The sequence below is a fragment of the Amphiura filiformis genome, chromosome 18 (assembly GCF_039555335.1).
Source record: "Amphiura filiformis chromosome 18, Afil_fr2py, whole genome shotgun sequence".
NCBI lineage: Eukaryota > Metazoa > Echinodermata > Ophiuroidea > Amphilepidida > Amphiuridae > Amphiura > Amphiura filiformis.
In genome coordinates this window covers 28,421,659-28,442,287 of record NC_092645.1, presented here as the reverse complement: position 1 = coordinate 28,442,287, position 20,629 = coordinate 28,421,659, and the positions used below count along the sequence as shown (strand labels likewise).

The following is a 20,629-nucleotide window of genomic DNA, read 5'->3' as shown; positions in this document are numbered from 1 at the left end:
ACGTAATGGTGGTGAGTTAGCCGCGTATTTATCTTAATTTGACTGACCTATAAGAATTATTTTAGTTAGGTATTATTTTAAAGGTACATAGCAAAATAATGTCACGTGTGATGAATATAGTATAGTATAGTTTGGTATTGTCCCTTTAACCATATTAACCGCACAAAATGCGTAAAATAGGAACATATAGATGAGGTGACCTATGATGTCACATGTTTACATTCAGACCGCCCTCTGTTGTTTCAAAGCAGGCAAAATAACACAGAAGTGTCTATGACAGACCACATAAATCTCTTTAAAACTCAACTTTTAAAAACCTTTGAAGTTTTGTGTGATGTTATGTATATAGCTTGATGCATTTATAAACAAGATTGATACCATTTTTTGTATTATTTGCTTTGAAACCAAAGTTAATGAATAAAAATCAACTTCTTCCATGTAAACTATAGTGTTTTGTGCCTGACAGTTTTGATCACAGACCAACAGAGGGCGTATCAAATGTAAACACATGTCACCTCATCTATACATTTGGTTTTAGGCGCATTGTATCCTTAGGCGTTTGAAACAATCAAAGAGAAAAGCGCTCTAGCCCTTTTTATATTCAAATTGGCAAAAATGAAAATTTGACGGTGGTGGGGGAAATTAAAAACTAATAGTCAAGTAATCGTCATGGCCTTTATTAACATAAATGTTGCTTTATATTCACGGGTATAGCAAGTACACTGTTATGTCGAACATAACTCTATTTCCGACTCGACACCAACAAGCGTGCATGTAGGAGCTAATAAACTGGTATTGTACCAGTCTGTAAGCGAATTTTACATTTGGAATATATCGAACAAAGGGGGAGATTGTCTTGATTTGGTCAGTGATGGCGGATAAGAAAGGTAAGGATTTGTGATGCGATCACGCAAAATCAGTCGGAACTCGGAAATATTAAATTTTCAGTTTCTTATAGGATAGTAAAAATCATTTACAAAGCTGGGCTGCAGAAAACACCATTGAAACAACTAATGGTAAGGATATGAGCAAAAAATAAGAGGAAATATATCTGTTTGGCTTTATCTCAAAATCAATGTTTCCGAGTTCCGACTGATTTTGCTTGATCGCATCATATTTGTGGGGCACTCGTTAACACAGTTGTTGCAATTGACATATTTTTTCCGAGAAATATAAATGCGGCATCTTTTGATATTATTCAAATCAATTATTATTATTAGTTATTTCGTAATTTCAATATCAAAATGCGAAAGCCGAAGAAACCTTTTTCTTTCACTCGTTGTTTTTGAATTTTGTCTCCTGTTTTTGTTATAGGCATCGGGCGAAACAACATGTTAAGACCCTAGCAAACACAAAACCGTTTTTAAAACGTTTTATACAGGTTATATTTTGGGTTTTAAATTGGTAAAAACGTTTTAATAACATTAAAATGTCGGGTTATATAAATGTCATGAAAACGTTATAAAACGTTTTGTATGAAAACACACTACAAAATATTTGTAAAATGTTTTTTTGAAATATTTTTGGCAAACAAATGTCAACACTTAAATAACATTATGTTAGAATATTTGCAGTAAGTTATCATAATTATAATGTTTTTGAATGTTATGAAAAAAAAATATACCCATTATATAACCCAACATAAGGTATTCTGACAACCTTTTGCGAATGACGTCTAAAACGTTTTGTGTTTGCTGGGACAGGATTTAGGAACGTGTATTTTGATCATAATTTTTTTATTACAGAAATGTCGGATGGTGGTCACTTCCTTGCCCTGGTGAGTCAGGGTAACGGCCGATTGCATCAACGTGGATAAAAAGTTAAAAGCTTCAAAGCACACATTTGGGCATATGGCTTCCTATTATCATAGTGATCAAGTTTGAATATAGACTACCCCGTAGTCCACTTGCCCATTGTGCATACTCTGGATATTGTATTTATTTAAGCTTAAAACTCTGATTTAATTAATGTGTGCACAATTGATAGATTTTCACATCTGATCAGTCACCCTACTCCCTCTGTTTGTTAGCTTCCCAAGTGGACTACGACATTGCCTTGCGGTTAAGATTTTTAACACGGGACTCTATGGAGAGTTAGGCCAATTTCTGGCCTAACTAAAATTGGCCATGATGTAATGCATCTTTAAATGGATCTGCCTTGAGATTGGTCGCCCATACCTCGCTATGGTTTAAATCGTCTGGGGCTGGGCCCGCGCCATTACCATTAACTACACCGTAAACAACTTTCGGCGCTTTTGTGTTGACGCGAAAGTTAATCTCTCATCAAACATCTAGCGCGTACTTGTGGTTAATGGACTGATAAACAAGTATGCTTGACAGTGTGTTTTAGAGAGCAAAGTCCAGGGGTAAAGTTCTGCTTACAATTCAAAGTTCATAGTCGAAATTTCGGGGTTCGCTATCAATAAACTGGTAGATCTATTCCAAAATCAGAATTGTTCAGTATTAAAGTGAGCCATTATAATTATGCAAGATAATGTTGCATTCAATTACTTTTATTGTCACTAATCGTCTGATATTTTTAACTCTTTATGACCATTTTACTATTGAATACTTTAATTTTAATAAACATCAGTATAATTTTGAATTCAACGAAATGGGTTCATCATGACTAATAATAACATATTTTTAACTAAATTCGACTATGGCATAGTCTAGTTTGAACAAGTCCCAATATTACCAACTACTGCATTTTTTAATCACAATCTTGTGATTTCGTTAACTTGGTCTCTTTAAGTTTGTTACCATTTACTTCGACCGACCTAGAAAATAAAAGAAATAACCTGCTTAAAAAGTTGTTATAATGGTCCGTTATATACGGGAATTTAATGATACCCCAACCCACAACCCCCCAACCCCCCACACACAGGACTCTAACAAGTAAACTTTATATATATATATATATATATATATATAATAATTCCCGGCACTCTTGCCATATTCAAGGTTAAAAGTCAACACAGTGGTCAAATTTCAAAGTTGCTCGAATCTGGTTAACAATAACGGTATGTCGCAGGTTAGGTCAAACTAAATTTTTTTTGTATTCTTTGCAATGAGAGGAATAAATTGGTGTGCTTGTATGTTAATCAGATTTGAGCAACTTTGAAATTTGACCACTGTGTTTACCTTTAACCTGGCCAGAGTGCCGGGAATTGTTTTTTCGTTAACATCTTGAATGTGTTATTTAAAAAAAGGAAGCTAAAAGGGTTGGGTTGGTAGAATGCTGGGGGTGTCATCATTAAATTTACCCGTATATACCGGACTTTAACTGTCGATATATTTTGTTAAGGGGTTGGTCACCCACCTTAACACTGCATTTTTATGGGACCTGAAAGTACATTAGACACACTAAATATCCCTCTAATATCAAATATTTAGATTTTGAAATTCGAGATATAATTTGATACATTTTTTTGGCCAATTAATAAAAATTGAAATCTTTGACATTAAAGTCCTCAAGATTAAACTAATAATAAATAAAAATCGCAGTTATTTTTTGTGCGCTGCGCATAGGCACAATGCCTAGACGTTGATCCACAAGCCTCAGCACACTTTACAGGTTGTACTAGGTAGACTTTATAAATCTAATGATTTGTACTTAATGTGTATGTGTCTGGGAAGAAAAACTGACCATCATATAAATATTTTGACCTTCCTTAATATCATGCTTATTGAATATACACGCAATTTCCCAAAAGACTTTTTTAAAGTCTTTGGACATCTGCAAGAATCCGTAACAATATTTAATGCGTGCTATTCACTACACCAACGATGACGATTGTCCCATTCAATAATAATGTGACTGTGTCGCATCCTTAGCTCTTGCAACCCCAACATTTGTCTTCCTACATGACCAATGGCGTAGATTTCTTTTTGACATTGGGCGATGGGGTCTGAAAAAAATGCTTGAAGTATAGGCCTAGTGAATCCAGCACCTTTTGGTGACAGAATAAGTTTATGGTACAAATGCGCGATGCGCATGAAAATTTTTGCTATTTTGAAGCTAAGTACATGGCTACTTGAATACTACTTTATATGATAATGACTTTATTTTTCTTACAACATTGCTTGATCTTCAGGTTTAATCAACAAGGAAGAAATTCCAATGTCTACCGCATATGGTTCCCCTGCTCATCAAAACCACGCTCACGCAGTTCACAATACCGAAACTCAATATCAACAGCATATCATGGGGAATCCATACCAAGAACATATCGTGGTAAATATGTGACAGTTTTGACCTATAATAAGTTTTCTTTGATTTTGTTAAAACTTGTATATTAACCTTTCCATAATAAAAAGATATCTGACCTTTTAATTTAGAGATGAGCCGAGCAAATTAGGCAAAACAAAGAAAATCGCTATTTAATCCCAGCGCCTATGTCGTCAGTGCGTGTCATTCCGTGCCCGAGATCGTGACTGAGGTGTTTTTGATATGTTATGACCACCCGACGCCATGTACGTACGTACAGTGCTATGAACAGTCGATTTCGATGGTATGAATAAAACGACTCGGCACGTCCTTTTTTTAAAGTCTTATTAGTTGGGTGATCTAGAGCAATTCCGTGACCGTGGAGAGCGAAGGTTCGTTTCTCAGTGGATTTGTCTTCTATGAAGGTTAATAAAAAAATTTAGCGGGGGTGCCCCTCGCGAAAGTGTGGGCGGAATCCGTGAGAGCCCGAAATCCAAAATGGCCGCCGTCGGCCATTTAAACAATTATTTTTTCAATGGTTTGGCCTACAATGCTGTTCAGTATATGTTTTCTAAGGTTTTTTGGGTCGAGGAATTCATATCTGATGTCGATTTTATGATATGACCAACTTTTGACCTTCAAATCCAAGATGGCCGCCGATTTACAGCTCAGAAAGGTTAAATTGTCATATGTGTCCTATAACATTCATAATAGGATCTAATTAAAGTTCTCATCATGCCAACTTGAGTGATTGTCTCAAAAAACTACCAGTGATAATGATTTGACCTATTTTTGACCTTCAAATCCAAGATGGCCGCCGATTTTCAGCTCAGAAAGATCAAATTTTCACATTTGTCGTAGAGCCTTCATAATAGGCTCTAATTCAAGCTCTCAACATGCCGAGTTGAGTGATGGACACTAAAAACTACAAGTAATAATGATTTGACCTGTTTTTGACCTTCAAATCCAAGATGGCCGCCGATTTTCAGCTGAGAAAGGTAAAAATTTCAAATTCGTCATATAGCCTTCATAATATACTCTAATTAGAGCTCTGAGTAGTCGTAGAGTCTTCATAATAGCCTCTAATGAATACCCCATTCTGGCACACACACACCCGCACATACATATATATTCACATTATTTGAATGAGTTTAGTCTATATTGGTTTCGGTCTGCGTGTGTTTTGCTCTGCACCCTATCAATAACGAATGAATGCAGCATCAAAGATATTTATTAACATTTAGAAAGAAACATATTCTATGAGACTTGTGCATAGATCACCTACAACACTGCTTGCTTGTTACCTACAGCAAAATCATCCCCTAACGATGTCTACTGAAATGTGGCAAGCCGTGTAGGGCCTAAGTCGTCTGATACTATCGTCCAAGGTAAACATGGTAAATGGGAGAGTTTACAAAAAAAAACGAAAAACCTTGTCAGAACTCGTCAAGGTAATATGGGTCTAGAAGTCATTACATGCATCACATGTTACATACAAGCTTGTAAACGCTCAGTGTTCAAGTAAACCACCAAGTTATGAAATTGATGATGAGACAGGGACCATTGGCACCCAAGCGCCCGCGTTCATCTGTGCGTGGAACTCTCCACGAAAAAACTAAATGTGTATGGTGCATGCAGGGTGTGGATCTGAAGCACCCGAATAGACCACGGGTAAGCTGTTCATAATCAACACACACTCAGCATGGCGCTCCTTTAAGAGCCACACAGTCCTCGTAAAAGATGGGGAGCTGAGGAATCGTTTCGCAGAGGTAAAGAATTTGTTCTTTCGACACGTGGATTCGATCATCTTCACTGAGTCACAGGATCCATTCACTGCAGCCCTTCTTTATAGCAGACTACAAACGCATGACTATGCTATGCATAGTGACTATGGCTATGCAGATCGTCCAATCTCAAGGACCTACTCAATGCTTATTAATGAGTATCAAGAGACAAGAGAAGAACAAGAGTGAGTGGGTCTATGATATTGGGGGAAGAGGTGATGACACTGAGGCTGCCATTTCATCACTTGGTAACAGTAATGAGCAGCTGTCACAGCGGCTGTCTCAGAAGATCAAAAACAGATCTACTATCGCCTGGCCACTTCATATCGATCATCTTGAAGAAGACGAAGAGCTAAAACAGCCTAAGAGAAAACTGCCGATCTCAACCATTCCATATTCAGTCGGGCCTCCATGATCACAGCACTGAATAGATCACCACCACTGTTATCAACCTGGGCATCAATGTCCCTTGTATGACGAGGAATAAAGATCTGGTGGAACTCTACACAAGAGTCGTGTCTGCATCAACTATGCTGACTTCAAGATCACTGAACTCTAATGATCTTTGAAGCATGATCAGCAACATGCCCGCAGGAGATTGCAGACAGCAAGCCAGCCATTGTTATCGTCTACACTGACGACGTCAAGATCGATACTATGACAGGCAATGTAACAGAGGGAATAAGAGGGCCTCGTGAACGGATCTCGTGCTCGGTGAAGGATCGAATCCATCCACATGTCTAAAGAACAAATTTCTTGGCTCTGCGAGACACATATTCTGAAGATGCATTACACCATCTAACTCTAATTGTGTGTGATTTGACGTGCTTCAAGCAACAGGCTTGTTGGTACATGATATCATTTGCAAAAGGATCCGACAGTGCTGACTCGAGAGGCTGTGTAAGACGATCCCTTAGCTCCCCATCTTCTATGAGGAATGTGTGGCGCTTAAAGGAGCGCCATACTGAGTAGTGTGTGTTGATTCTGAACAGCTTATACCCCGCGCTTTAGTCGGGTGCTTCGTGTCCACACCCTAAATGGGCCATACACATTTCGTTTTGTAGCGGAGTGCCCTGGAGCACGCTGTGTGTATTTATATCTTATACAACGAGGCATCACAAAATGGTTCTCAGAGCGGAGGATATTCAGTATATATAATTGTACGGAGTTAAAACATACAAAAACCAAATACTAGTCAGGACTTAACAACTTTGGTTATGTTTACAACACTACTTCATGGAAATGTGGGACTAGAAGTCATTGTATGCTTATCAGACATGTTATTCTTCAGACAAGCTTGAAAAGACCTGACAGTGCGCGCAAAATCAAAGAAAGTGATATTGCTCAGTGTCCAAGTCAACCACCAGGGGACAGAGGGACCATTGGCAACCAAGCACCTGCGTTCATCTGTGTGTGGGCCTCTCCACGACAAAACGAAATGTGTATGGCGCATTCAGGTCATGGTGTGGACGCGAAGCAGGCATGGTAGTACATGATATCAATTTGCGAAAGCATCTGACATGCAGTGCTGACGTGGACTCAACAAGCTGTAATAGACGATCCTTCAGCTCCCCATCTTTTACGAGGACTGTGTGGCTCTTAAAAGAGTGCTATGCTGAGTGTGTGTTGATTATGAACAGCTTACTCCGTGGTCCACACCCTGCATGCGCCATACACATTTTTTTGTGGAGAGGTCCACGCACAGATGAACGCGGGCGCTTGGGTGCCAATGGCCCCTCTGTCTCATCATCACTTTCAGAACTTGGTGGTTTACTTGAACATCGAGCCTTTTCAAGCTTGTCTGAAGATGAGATTGAGATATAATGTAACATGTGATGCATGTAATGACTTCTAGACCCATATTACCTTGACGAAATGTTTTAAAAATCACCATATTTGTCAAGTCCTAACCAGTTTTTCGTTTTTGTTTGTAAACTCTCCTATTTACCATGTTTACCTTGGACGATAGTATCAGGCGACTTATAGATACGGCTTGCCCCACATCTCAGTAGACATTGTTAGGGGATGATTTTGCTGTAGGTAACAAGCAAGCAGTGTTATAGGTGATCTATGCACTAGTCTCATAGGATAATGTTTCTTTCTAATATATAAATATCTTTGATGCTGTATTCATTCATTGTTGATAGGGTGCAGAGCAAAACACACGTAGACCTGAAACCAATATAGACTAAACTCATTCAAATGTGAATATATATGTATATGTAGGTGTGTGCCAGAATGGGTATTCATTAGAGGCTATTATGAAGGCTCTACGACTACTCAGAGCTCTAATTAGAGTATAATTATTATGAAGGCTATACGACGAATTTGAAATTGTTACCTTTCTCAGCTGAAAATCGGCGGCCATCTTGGATTTGAAGGTAAAAAACAGGTCAAATCATTATTACTTGTAGTTTTTAGTGTCCATCACTCAACTCGGCATGTTGAGAGCTTGAATTAGAGCCCATTATGAAGGCTCTACGACAAATGTGAAATTTTGACCTTTCTGAGCTGAAAATCGGCGGCCATCTTGGATTTGAAGGTCCAAAATAGGTCAAATCATTATTACTGGGAGTTTTTAGAGTCAATCACTCAAGTTGGCATGATGAGAACTTTAATTAGAGCCTATTGTAAAGGCTATACGATAAATGTGACAATTTAACCTTTATGAGCTGTAAATCGGCGGCCATCTTGGATTTGACGATCAAAAGTTAGTCATATCATAAAATCGACATCAGATATGAATTCCTTGACCCCAAAAAACCCAGAAAACATATACTGAACAGCATTGTAGGCCAAACCATTGAAAAATAATTTTTAAATGGCCAACGGCGGCATTTTGGATTTCGGGCTCTCACGGATTCCGCTCACACTTTTGCGAGGGGCACCCCCGCTAAATTTTTTTATTAACCTTCATAGAAGACAAATCCACTGAGAAACGAACCTTCGCTCTCCACGGTCACGGAATTGCTCTAGATCACCCAACTATTTTGCTACGAATACAACACTAAAAATATTCTGATTGATTTTTCAGAGTATGTTAGTTCCTTAAAGTACTTTATAATCGTGTAAAAATCAGAATTTCCTAAAACATAGAGGGCGTCCTCCTCAGCAAATGTTACAATATTACTATAAGTAACTCTTTATGGAAATAAAAAGTAAATGAAAAGAGAATACTCATAAATCGATTCCAATTGATTAAATTTAGAAATTGAAAACATCCTAGTGTAGAAAGTGTATGCTAGCCATTTCTCATCATTCTGCTCATACAGTGAGTGTGATTAAGAGGCCAACCTTTAAGGGTGTAAGGTACATATACAATAATTGCATTCACTGTTTAATTAAAAAAACACCCATAATCATGATAAGTGTCAGTAACAATTGAGTGAATGTTTTATAGTCAGCCAGTAGCTGTAAACCTGTTGCAAAGGAATAAAATAATGTAAAATCGATTTGAATAAAATGTATATTAATTTATTAAATAAAATTTATTTATTTATTTATTTATTTATTTATTTATTTATTTATTTATTTATTTATTTATTTATTTATTTATTTATTTATTTATTTATTTTATTTTATTTTTTTTTATTTTTTTTTTAAATTTATTTATATAGTATTTAACATGATTTAAGTTTACAAACCAAAAAGAAAACAATGCAATTTATGTAAAATGAAAAAAAAATCACCCATAAACTAAGGGGCTATGGCAATAATTATGGGTATTCTCAAAATGATCTGCTAAAAATCGACCCCTTGATGTGCCAAAACTTTTTTCTTTGGTGTGCAACTTTTTAACGTGGCAAATATTCTTTGACCACCACCACCCCACCCCATTATATGTACACATGTTTATTACATACGAGGGTTGGTCAATAATATCCCGCAACCATTATTTATCTCCGCTCATGCATGACTTAGATGACTGTTACTTACGATCAATAAAGTTTGTACCTTTGTCTTTGAAAACGCACAACAATTAGTATCAGAGTACCTTTAATTATGTAATCTCATTTGCATAAAGTCATTGCTATATGTACACTTACAATTGTCAACATTAGCGAAAAATTTGAATTGGCTTTGAGGAACGTGTAATAAAAAGAAGCAGAAGTAAGGACCAAAGCAGTTTACAGGCCTTATTTTTGGTATGAGGTAATCTGAGTATATTCAATTGATAATTGTGAAAGAAGAAATGTATCCGTCAACAGATGAGGAAATGGACCGTCTTTGAACTTCATCAAAAATAGGCCTATAACAACAAGCAAAAATGGTGTGAAAATCGCGAAAAAGAGCCCACACAGCAGAAGAAAGAATCCAAATTATCTCCAAAATGAAACAAAAACAAATATGATTATTGGTATGGTATTAGAGATCATAGTCAGGACAATAGAATTTGTTGCAATAAAAATAGAAATATGCGCATGCGTTGATGGTATGCATGATTGAAAGTACCAAAAATGTATGAAAAAAGTAAAAATTCAACAAAAACGCGCTAAAAATATGACTAATACAAGGTTTGCGGAACAGTAGCTGTGTGAGTGAATTGCTATACCGAGTCTTATGCTAGAATTAGACATACCTTTTGAAAATCAAATTTCTTATTCAATCCAGAGCCTCTCTATGGTGTGCTACTTTAATTACAAAAACAAGACCTTTTGAAATTAAGGGTTCATTAAGAAAGAAATGTTTATGGTTTCACCACTGGGACCTCCCTTTTTTATAATCAGTAGATACCCAGGTACCATTGGTTAAATTTTGTCATCGATTAATCTTTCTATCTCTTATTATGTAAAGAACAATGGGTGATTTTCTTGACTACTTTTCAACATAAATCAGGCAGTGCCCATACGCTATTGTGTTTATGCTAATGTCATTACGTAATTAAGCATTCAGCATCGCTAATACATATTCGTTTTGAAAGACAAAAGTACAAACTTGAATTTAGCGTAAGTAACAGCCATCCAAGTCATGCATGAGCGGAGATACACCATAGTTGCGGGAACTTATTGACCAGCCATCGTATTCCAAGTTTATCATGATTCGCGAGCTCAGCAAGCAAGATATTTGACATAATTTAATTGATTTCATACAGTTTTTCTAGAACGTGTTATCGATAAGGTCACTAAGGTCACTTGCCAAGAACCACCGCCCCATCCTCTGATGACACATGGTTATTACAACAAGCCTATTTTTGCCACGTTATGGTTAGCAACTATTTTAGACTGTTGCGATGTGGTAGTTCACAGCATCTTGCGAATGGTAGTGAGGTTTGGCAAAAATTGTATTTTTGTATTAATACTTTATTTATTACACTTTATCACTGGTATATACAATAATTATAATATAACATCAAAATATATTGCACATGAATATTCAAAAGTACATAAAAAAAGGAAGTATAGATACAATTTTGCACCAGTGAAAGGCAAGGACTAACAGGACAGTCCCACCAAGGATCAAAACAATGAGGACACCCCCTCCCCCCCTCCCAAAAAATTTGAAAAAAAAAAAAAAAACCTACACAAGCCTACAACCAGAACACTGGCAACATGTAACCTAAGAGCATGTGTTGTAAGGATCAAAACTCTCCTCTAGTTTGTTCTTGTACCACTCAGAGAGCTGGCTCTTAAAAGAGGACATGTTGACAGTGGATCTAATTGTGAGAGGAAGTTGATTCCACAGGGGAACGATACGGTTGAAAAACGATGCCCTGTGAGATTCGGTTTTTCATCGTTTGGGAATCAACAATAGGGGGGCAGCAGATGATCTGGTGGTGGGACGGTCCTTGAGGGTGGAGTTAAAAACAACAAAATGGTTAAGATTAAGGTCATAAAGTCCCATTTTACATCTAAAAAAGAATGTGAGATCAAGGATTTCACGTCTAAAAGATAAAGGAAGGAGGTTTAATTTTGTATCGATCATTTCATAGCGAGTCTGTAGAAGAATTCAAATATCACGAATATAATTTTGTAGGTCCTGTGGCTCTTGATTTATGTTTTAAATAGGGTCGAAACAACAACCCTTTTGTAAAACGTACATAACTACAATAAATCAAGCAATTTTTATGATTTGTAGAATGAACTATTGCAAGAGATCCAAGTGTTATTTTTCAGTAATATTCAGATAATGATTGTTTTTGCTGCTTCGACCAACAATACATCGTGTACCCTTAATGTGCTGTCGTATTCTCTGGTTACAGAATCAGCAGCCACGTTTTGGACCCTCTCCACAAGTCATGCCAATTTGTAAGCCACCCCCTCCGGAGGACTACTTGGTCAAATCAGTATTGGTTACCGTACTCTGCTGTCTACCATTCGGTATTGTTGGAATTGTACAATCTGGTGCGGTACGTTTGGTTTCTTTTTAATCGACCATATGAATATAAGTCTGTGTAATTACATAATATTGGCAGGCCTTGAATGTGACACAAGAATATAGGCCAATATTGCGCTAGTCGAATCTTGCATCACACAAAACTAAGCCATTCAATATTATTATTATTAGTAGTAGTAGTAGTAGTAGGCCAATAGTATTAGCTATAACCTTAAAATTTCTCATAACAAGCTGATTTTTTCAGGATAGGTCCAAAAACATGTGTAGAATCAAATTCCAAAAGTCCCCGAAAATCCCCCTTGTGCTTCCTTCAAAATCCAAGATGGCGTCCAAAATGGCCGCCATTTTCAGTTTTTATCATAACTTTGCCCCCAGACATGTTAAAATCACAAACAAAGCATCTAAATATATGTTTTGAGGTACAAGGAATGTTTTAAAAACATTTGCAAGAGGTTTCAATAATCTTAAGTAGCCAAAATCCAAGATGGCGTCCAAAATGGCCGCCATTTTCAGTTTTTATCATAACTTTGCCCCCAGACATGTTAAAATCACAAACAAAGCATCTAAATATATATTTTGAGGTACAAGGAATGTTTTAAAAACATTTGCAAAAGGTTTCAATGATCCTAAGTAGCCAAATTCCAATATGGTGGACAAAATGGCCGCCTTTTAGTAAGTAAAATTAGTTTTCAACCAGACATGTGTTTAAGATGTGTTAATTGGCATTGGAGAAAGTTCAAAACTCATGATTTGTAAGCAGCCTTGTAATGCACATCATCCAAATTCACTACCATTATTACCATCATTATTTTACAATATTGATTCAGTGCTTTTATCATGTGTACAATACAATAGTTACCATTATTTTCTATTTGCCTCCAAAAGAGCTGAGCTCATACCAAGATGGCTTAAGCCTATGTTCACATCGGTATCCCCGTGATGTAATGTAATCAAATGGTACACCTTAAACTTGATCAACTTGCACTGTGTTTTCGGCATTAATGTTCTTCAATGCTGGTTCGGTCTCCTCATTGTCTCCAACTAGTACAGGTGCTGTGTTGCTGCAAGACTGACCACAGCATTTGCTGCACATCAATGTACAGAAGAGTCTCAAGTTTCTTGCAGCTGCATGTCATGTTGTTGCAGCCATCTTGTTTGCATCCACATGATATCATGTTGAGCAATGTGTCTGGTGCAACAGCGAGTTCTGTTTCTACTGGAACAAGAATTCCATCTTGTGATCTCCATCCCCAGTCAGTTGGACTTAGGTTGTTCCCCATCCATTCTTGAACCGTGAGAAAAGTGCCATATCCATCAAATACAACAATCGGGTGTGCTCCACAATGCTTTAGCATGTGTGATGTGTAATTCTGACATATGCCTGCATAGGTGGAGGGATGTGGCCAAATGGCATGTCGAAGTAGGTCATACTGCAGTTACTGTCCGTTTTCCTATACACAATACACAGTGCTCTCACCATTGACGCGTGACCCCTACAAATGATGTATGTTGGGAGAATGGACACTTGCCTAGTTAACATCACTGTGTGAAAAATAACCAGCCAATATTTTATTTATTCTCCAAAACGTCTAGCAAATATATTTCTCTAACATGACCTAAAATTACAGCTAGGTTAGATGTTCAGAAATGGTCGTACTTTTGTAAAATATGAGTGAGGGCAAGGCATAGCTAGCCAACTCCCCGTGTTATTTGAATGGAGATTTGACCGAAAATATTGGTATCGGACCGCTCACTTCTGAAGGATGCCACAAAAAAACCGGTAAAAGCTACATTTAAATTATTCTAAATAGGTTCTAGAAAATAAAGTTTTGTAACATGTCCTAAATTTTAGCTAATTTAGGTGTTTGGAGAGGGTCGTACTTTTGTGTTTTAGGAAGGACATGTAAACGACAGATAACACCAAAAATATGAAGAAATTATTTCTAAACCGTGTTAAGTCAAAAATCATTATGTTGCTCATTTTCAAGAATGCTGGTTTACAAAAAGCACGACATTGTCTGATTTCGTGAACAAAGCCACACATAACATTGTTTCCTTTCGTTTCCTTTATAATCGGTTACCCAACTGAAGCTATGAATACCAGCTTTATTGCGATATCGCACATGAAAACAGTCACTTGTGCACAACCAGAGAAGATCCGATTTAATCAGTTGAGCTGTTTCAATGAGTGTTATCTTGGTTTAATAGCTTTTAATGGGGTTAAGTCCTGCAAAGGTCGAGATGAATTCTACTGTAGACATGACTGCATCATGTAACCACCATCTACTACAAAGAGACAATTCTCTGGCAGCTTGGAATGCTCAGTGAACGATTTCAACAGAAGGCCCAGGGAACTCTTTGGCGATTTATGCATAAGGTCATCTTCAAAGAGAGAAGGTGGCTGAGGACCTAGTTCGTACGTAAAGAACGACGCTATCTCAGAGCTGTTGTTCAGTACACATGTGATTCTATAATAGAGTCGGATTCACTTCTACTTGTTGTCCCTTAACTCGCACCATCTTGTCCTTTGCTCCAATCATAGTAACCTTGTCATTTCGGCGTAAGGCAATGTTTGTAAACTTCGTACCCGTTTTTCTATTGCTGACTTCGTGCCAACTTCCACCGCTCTATCACAGTTAGCGGATGAATCTGCTACAGTCCCAGTTGACACGTACCAGACGATCCCGTCCATACCCAGCAAAGGAGGATGTGCCTTCAACCAACCAACAAAAACTTTACGATCCCCTATGTTCCCGTATGAACACCCGTGAACTGCTCTAAAGCATCATAATCTGGGGCACATCGAGAAAGTGCGTGGACTCACTTGGTTAATGTACTGTCTGTGATGCCGCGACCATGTGTCATTCCCCCTGATGTCTTCAAAGTCCACAACAAAAACTGCTCAATGGTTTGGTCGGATGGTGAAATATCCCTTGTCTGTGAACAGTTGGTACTCATCTGGGGGCATGTATTTCCCCAAAGACTCCATCTGTTGTAAATACAACCTTGCAGATTTGGCATAGTGGAGATGCCCTGCAGCGTAGAAGTGAGGCACCATCTCTCTTATGCAGTAGAGGTGGAGCTTCCAATTCCCTGTTCTTTCAGCTCTAATGAAATGCCGAATATATTAAAGGGCCACCTGTCTGGTGTATTGCACCCACAGCTTCCCAATTCTGCTTTTACCTGCTTTGATGTCTCTTCACGCTATTACAGGCTGTGACACAGTCTCAGCCATTTATCGTTGAGGAAAGCGCAAACCCCGAACAAGAAACATGAATATGACTTGTTAGATACCTTTACAAATGCCAGCAGCATGCATGATGAGGTACAGAGAGCAGGGGAGAGCTTCATCCTGAAGATGTATGGGGCTAGCAATGGTTCATTGAATGAATACCGCCACACTGTATACAAACGGGCAATTGGTCGCAGTAACCTTAGCTCTTCATTTGAGCTCGCGAGTTTACCCCAACTTGTGCTGCTGCAAAACAGCACTCATTCCGCACTTTCCTCACGGTTCAAGAATGGATGGGGAACAACCTAAGTCCAACTGACTGGGAATGGAGATCACAAGATGGAATTCTTGTTCAAGAAGAAACAGAACTCGCTGTTGCACCAGACACATTGCTCAACATGGTATCATGTGGATGCAAACAAGATGCAACAACATGACATGCAGCTGCAAGAAACTTGAGACTCTTCTGTACATTGATGTGCAGCAAATGCTGTGGACAGTCTTGCAGCAACACAGCACCTGTACTAGTTGGGGACAATGAGGAGGAGACCGAACCAACATTGCAGAACATTAATACAGGAGACACAGTGCAAGTTGATTAAGTTTAAGGTATACCATTTGATTGCATTACATCACATGGATACCGATGTGAACATAGGCTTAAGTCATCTTGGCATGAGCTCAGCTAGTTTGGAGGCAAATAGAAAATAATTAATAATGGTAACTATTGTATTGTACACATGGTAAAAGCACTGAATCAATATTGTAACATAATGATGGTAATAATGGTAGTGAATTTGGATGATGTGCATTATAAGTCTGCTTACAAATCATGAGTTTCAAACTTTCTGCAATGCCAATTAACACATCTTAAACACTTCTTAGGCGGTCATTTTGGACGCCATCTTGTATTTTGGCTTTATATCTAGGTATTGAAATCCTTCGAGTACATTTTGAATATATCCATTGTACCTCAAACCTATGTGAGATATTTTGTATATGTATTCAACAAGTCTGGTTGAAAACTAATTTTACTTACTAAAATGGCAGCCATTTTGGACGCCATATTGGAATTTGGCTACTTAGGAGGGCGCAACACTAAATCACTCCACATTTTATGTAACAACGAAATTCGGCTAATATAGTCCATAGTGAATATGAGATTGTAGCGACCATATCTACCGACATGTTCACTTTAAATCACTCAATATCGGCTCATATGAATTCGACAAGTGTCTTTAATGATAACATGCAGATAAAAACTGGACAATTGATCTCAAAAGCAATTCTCTGTGGCGGATTAAGAAAACCCGATTTTGAAATGTGAGTGGTGAGTTTAGTATATTTTTAGCTCTTTTTTTTTGCACCGCAAATTAGCGAAAAAAGTCAATGGTCATCGATATATGCCGACAAAAGTTTTGGAATCTATAGAAACAGAGCTTTAATTTGATACCAAATTTATTTTGCCAAGTATTGCAGGGACGCCAGAAATGGCGCTTGAAGCAGGCCGAAATCACACGTTATCCTATGGGGCGCTGAATTAGTGCTGCGCCCCTTAGGATCATTGAAACCTCTTGTAAATGTTTTAAAACATTCCTTGTACGTCAAAATATATATTTAGATGCTTTGTTTGTGATTTTAACATGTCTGGGTGCAAAGTTATGATAAAAACTGAAAATGGCGGCCATTTTGGACGCCATCTTGGATTTTGGCTACTTAGGACCATTGAAACCTCTTGCAAATGTTTTAAAACATTCCTTGTACCTCAAAACATATATTTAGATGCTTTGTTTGTGATTTTAACATGTCTGGGAGCAAAATTATGATAAAAACTGAAAATGGCGGCCATTTTGGACGCCATCTTGGATTTTGAAGGAAGCACAAGGGGGATTCTCGGGGACTTTTGGAATTTGATTCTATACATATTCCTGGACCTATCCTGAAAAAATCAGCTTGTTATGAGACATTTTGACCTTTTAATGATATATGAGCTAATACTATTGGCCTATAGTAGTAGTAGTAGTAGTAGTAGTAGTAGTAGTAGTAGTAGTAGTAGTAGTAGTAGTAGTAGTAGTAGTAGTAGTAGTGTTGTTGTTGTTGTTGTTGTTGTTGTTGTTGTTGTTGTTGTTGTTGTTGTTGTTGCTGTTTATTATAATTGAAGACCTGAGCGCCAAAAGACTGTAAGTCCACTTTTGACGAAATTGAGTTACAGGTGGTTTTGAAGTTATTGGATGACGTCAAAAATTTTTACCTTTTTTTTTTACATTTGGCCCCTCCCCATAGAGGTCACGTGAGGGGTCAATAGGGGTCAAAAATGCAAAAATGTCCAATGTCGTCAAGAGACATACCAAATTACTCGTCTCATCACAACGATTACGAAAATATATAAGTTATCATACATTTTGAGCTCGGTTAATGAGTTTAGAGGGCACTTCAACTGAGGTCAAATTTTAAAACAACCTTCAAATTCAACAAACAAGGTGTCGAATTGCTCGTCTTTGGACATAGATTACCAGTATGGTTAAATATTTCTTTTTATTCTTTTTGCCTATACCCATGTACCTGAGAAGTATCAATATTATGGCTTTGTTTGGTTTCCAAATTATTTTAAGAAGTTTAAACGATCATATCTCAAAATGCCAAATATGGACTTACAGTCTTCTTGCGCTTAGGTATTATTATTATTATTATTATTATTATTATTATTATTATTATTATTATTATTATTATTATTATTATTATTATTATTATTATTATTATTATTATTATTATTATTATTATTATTATTATTATTATTATTATTATTATTATTATTATTATTATTATTATTATTTATATCAGGCTTTCTCCATGCGGTAAAAAAAAATTAAGCTTACCTAGCCACCGGACCTAAATGCGTATTGTAAGCTTGCTTTTTGATCGTCTTCTTTTCTGCTTCTTTTTCTATCCCCAATGACAAATCAGGAATTATACAGGTTTGTTTGTAGATGTGGATTACATTTCCTAATGTTGATCATCATCCAGAATTAATCCAAATAAAGTTTGGAGTCATTTTACTAGTTTGTAAAATCTCCCGTGAACCGGTGCTGTGGCTGTAATGCTGTATTGTTGTTACACAGGCTGTCACCATGGTGATGCGCGATGACACTATTAAAAAAATATTATATTGCATTATACTTTGGAAAAACTGATCAATACAATACAGTAGACAAGGTTCTTAGTATCCGATTCAGAATGTTCACCTACTTGTGTACGTTTCAGCAACACATGTCGCTTTTATCAACACTTGACGGTATCAACACTGCGGGTAGTCACTGCAAGTGGTGATAAAGCAAACAGGTGATGCTGAAACGTACACAAGTAAGTGTAATTTTTGGATCAGACACTAAGAACCTTGTCTACTGAGTATACTATAACGATCCTGATGAATCTGTTCAATCAAGTTCATACATACTTTTGCTGTATTGCTCAAAAGCCTGATATAAATGATAATACTTATTACGTGCCACCTTGGCAAATTATCCTACTCATATATTCATCCACCTTAAAGTGAAGCAGTGAGACTAAATTTTGTTGTATACTATGAAGCGTGGATTTTGTTCTTGGAATTTGAATAAACTTTTACCAGTTATTAATCTATTCACGTTAAGGGGGTACTACACCCCTGGCCAATTTTGTGCCTATTTTTGCATTTTTCTCAAAAATTATAGTGCGTTGGTGACAAGTAAGATATGTATATTATAGGGGCAAGGACTACAACTACTGCAGTGAAAATTCAGCAACTCAAGGCAATTAGTAATTGATTTATTGATCAAATATTGGTTTTCCCTCATTTTTTACTGAAACTCCACAACTGTTGTCTGTGCTGAAATAAAATTTCCACTGTAGTAGTTGTAGTCCTTGCCCCTATAATATACATATCTTACGTGTCACCAATGCGCTATAATTTTTGAGAAAAATGCAAAAATAGGAACAAAATTAGGCAGGGGTGTAGTACCCCCTTAAGCTGTGCCCGATTGATAAAATGATGTAAACCGATAATGGTTCAGGATTTACTTATACAGGTAGCATAAGTTAAATCGAGTCATGTAGCATTAACTTCGATTGCACGCGCTCATTTCTCCGCCATTCATTAGTTGTGGCACTAGTCTTATTGCAAGATTAGTTTTTGAAAAAGACAAAAATTTCAGTCTTTACTTTTTACACATTTAAAGTTCTGCAGCACCAAATCTTCATTATTGTTACCTTAAAACAAATATCCATTATTTTTTTGTTTATTTATTTTTAAATTATCCAAACTCATATAGGCTAAGACTAGTTACGCAGCAGGCAACTACCAAGAGGCAGAAAGGCTGTCACAGAGTGCACGGCTTTGGAGTATCACTGGCCTGATCTGTGGCATCGTCATTACGGTGGTGTATATCACTCTGATTTTTGTGGCACGGCATTTTATGAATATGTCTTCTAGTGATTTCCAGAATTATTAATCAACCTTTAATAAACTGAGCTCAAAAAGAAACTTATAATTTTTCACAAGGTCATATCTTGAAATCCTGTCCATCAAATTGAACCAAAATTACACACAGCTTTACTTCAATACTCTACTCTTAACACATGTCAGTAACCAAGCAGTTATCCAACTGACACAACAGCAAAATGCACTGACATGGAACAGCTTCCTGGACCACATTCACAGCCCAACCCTGTTTCATGAAAAAAGTGTATGAAAAGCAGAAAGCAGTACCGTTTTATCATCTGTGCAAGGATCGTGTGTGCATTCTCACAGATTTTTTTGTGCTGGGTGCCAAATGTTGGGCTGTGAAAGTGGAGGAAGTCCAGGAAGCTGTCCCATGACAGTGCATTTTGCTGTTGTGTCAGTTGGATAACTGCTTGGTTACTGACATGTGTTAAGAGTAGAGTATTAAGGTAATCCTGTGTGTAATTTTGGTTCATTTTGATTGACAGTATTTTAAGATATGACCTTGTGATTCACAAGTTGTAAAAAATTATAAGTGTCTTTTTGAGCTCAGTGTATTATAATTTGGTTCACCTCAAGTTTGGTAGTGATGTA

General features: G+C 37.2%; 1 protein-coding gene across 1 annotated transcript; it reads left to right on the top strand.

The window, feature by feature from the left end:
• Window positions 1-758: 758 nt before the first annotated feature.
• Window positions 759-20,162, top strand: LOC140140092 (proline-rich transmembrane protein 1-like). Its single transcript, XM_072161916.1, has 4 exons — window positions 759-887; window positions 4,097-4,236; window positions 12,193-12,339; window positions 19,866-20,162. The coding sequence occupies exons 1-4, from the start codon at window positions 872-874 to the stop codon at window positions 20,043-20,045; spliced, it is 483 nt and encodes a 160-aa protein (XP_072018017.1). The 5' UTR covers window positions 759-871; the 3' UTR covers window positions 20,046-20,162.
• Window positions 20,163-20,629: the final 467 nt, after the last annotated feature.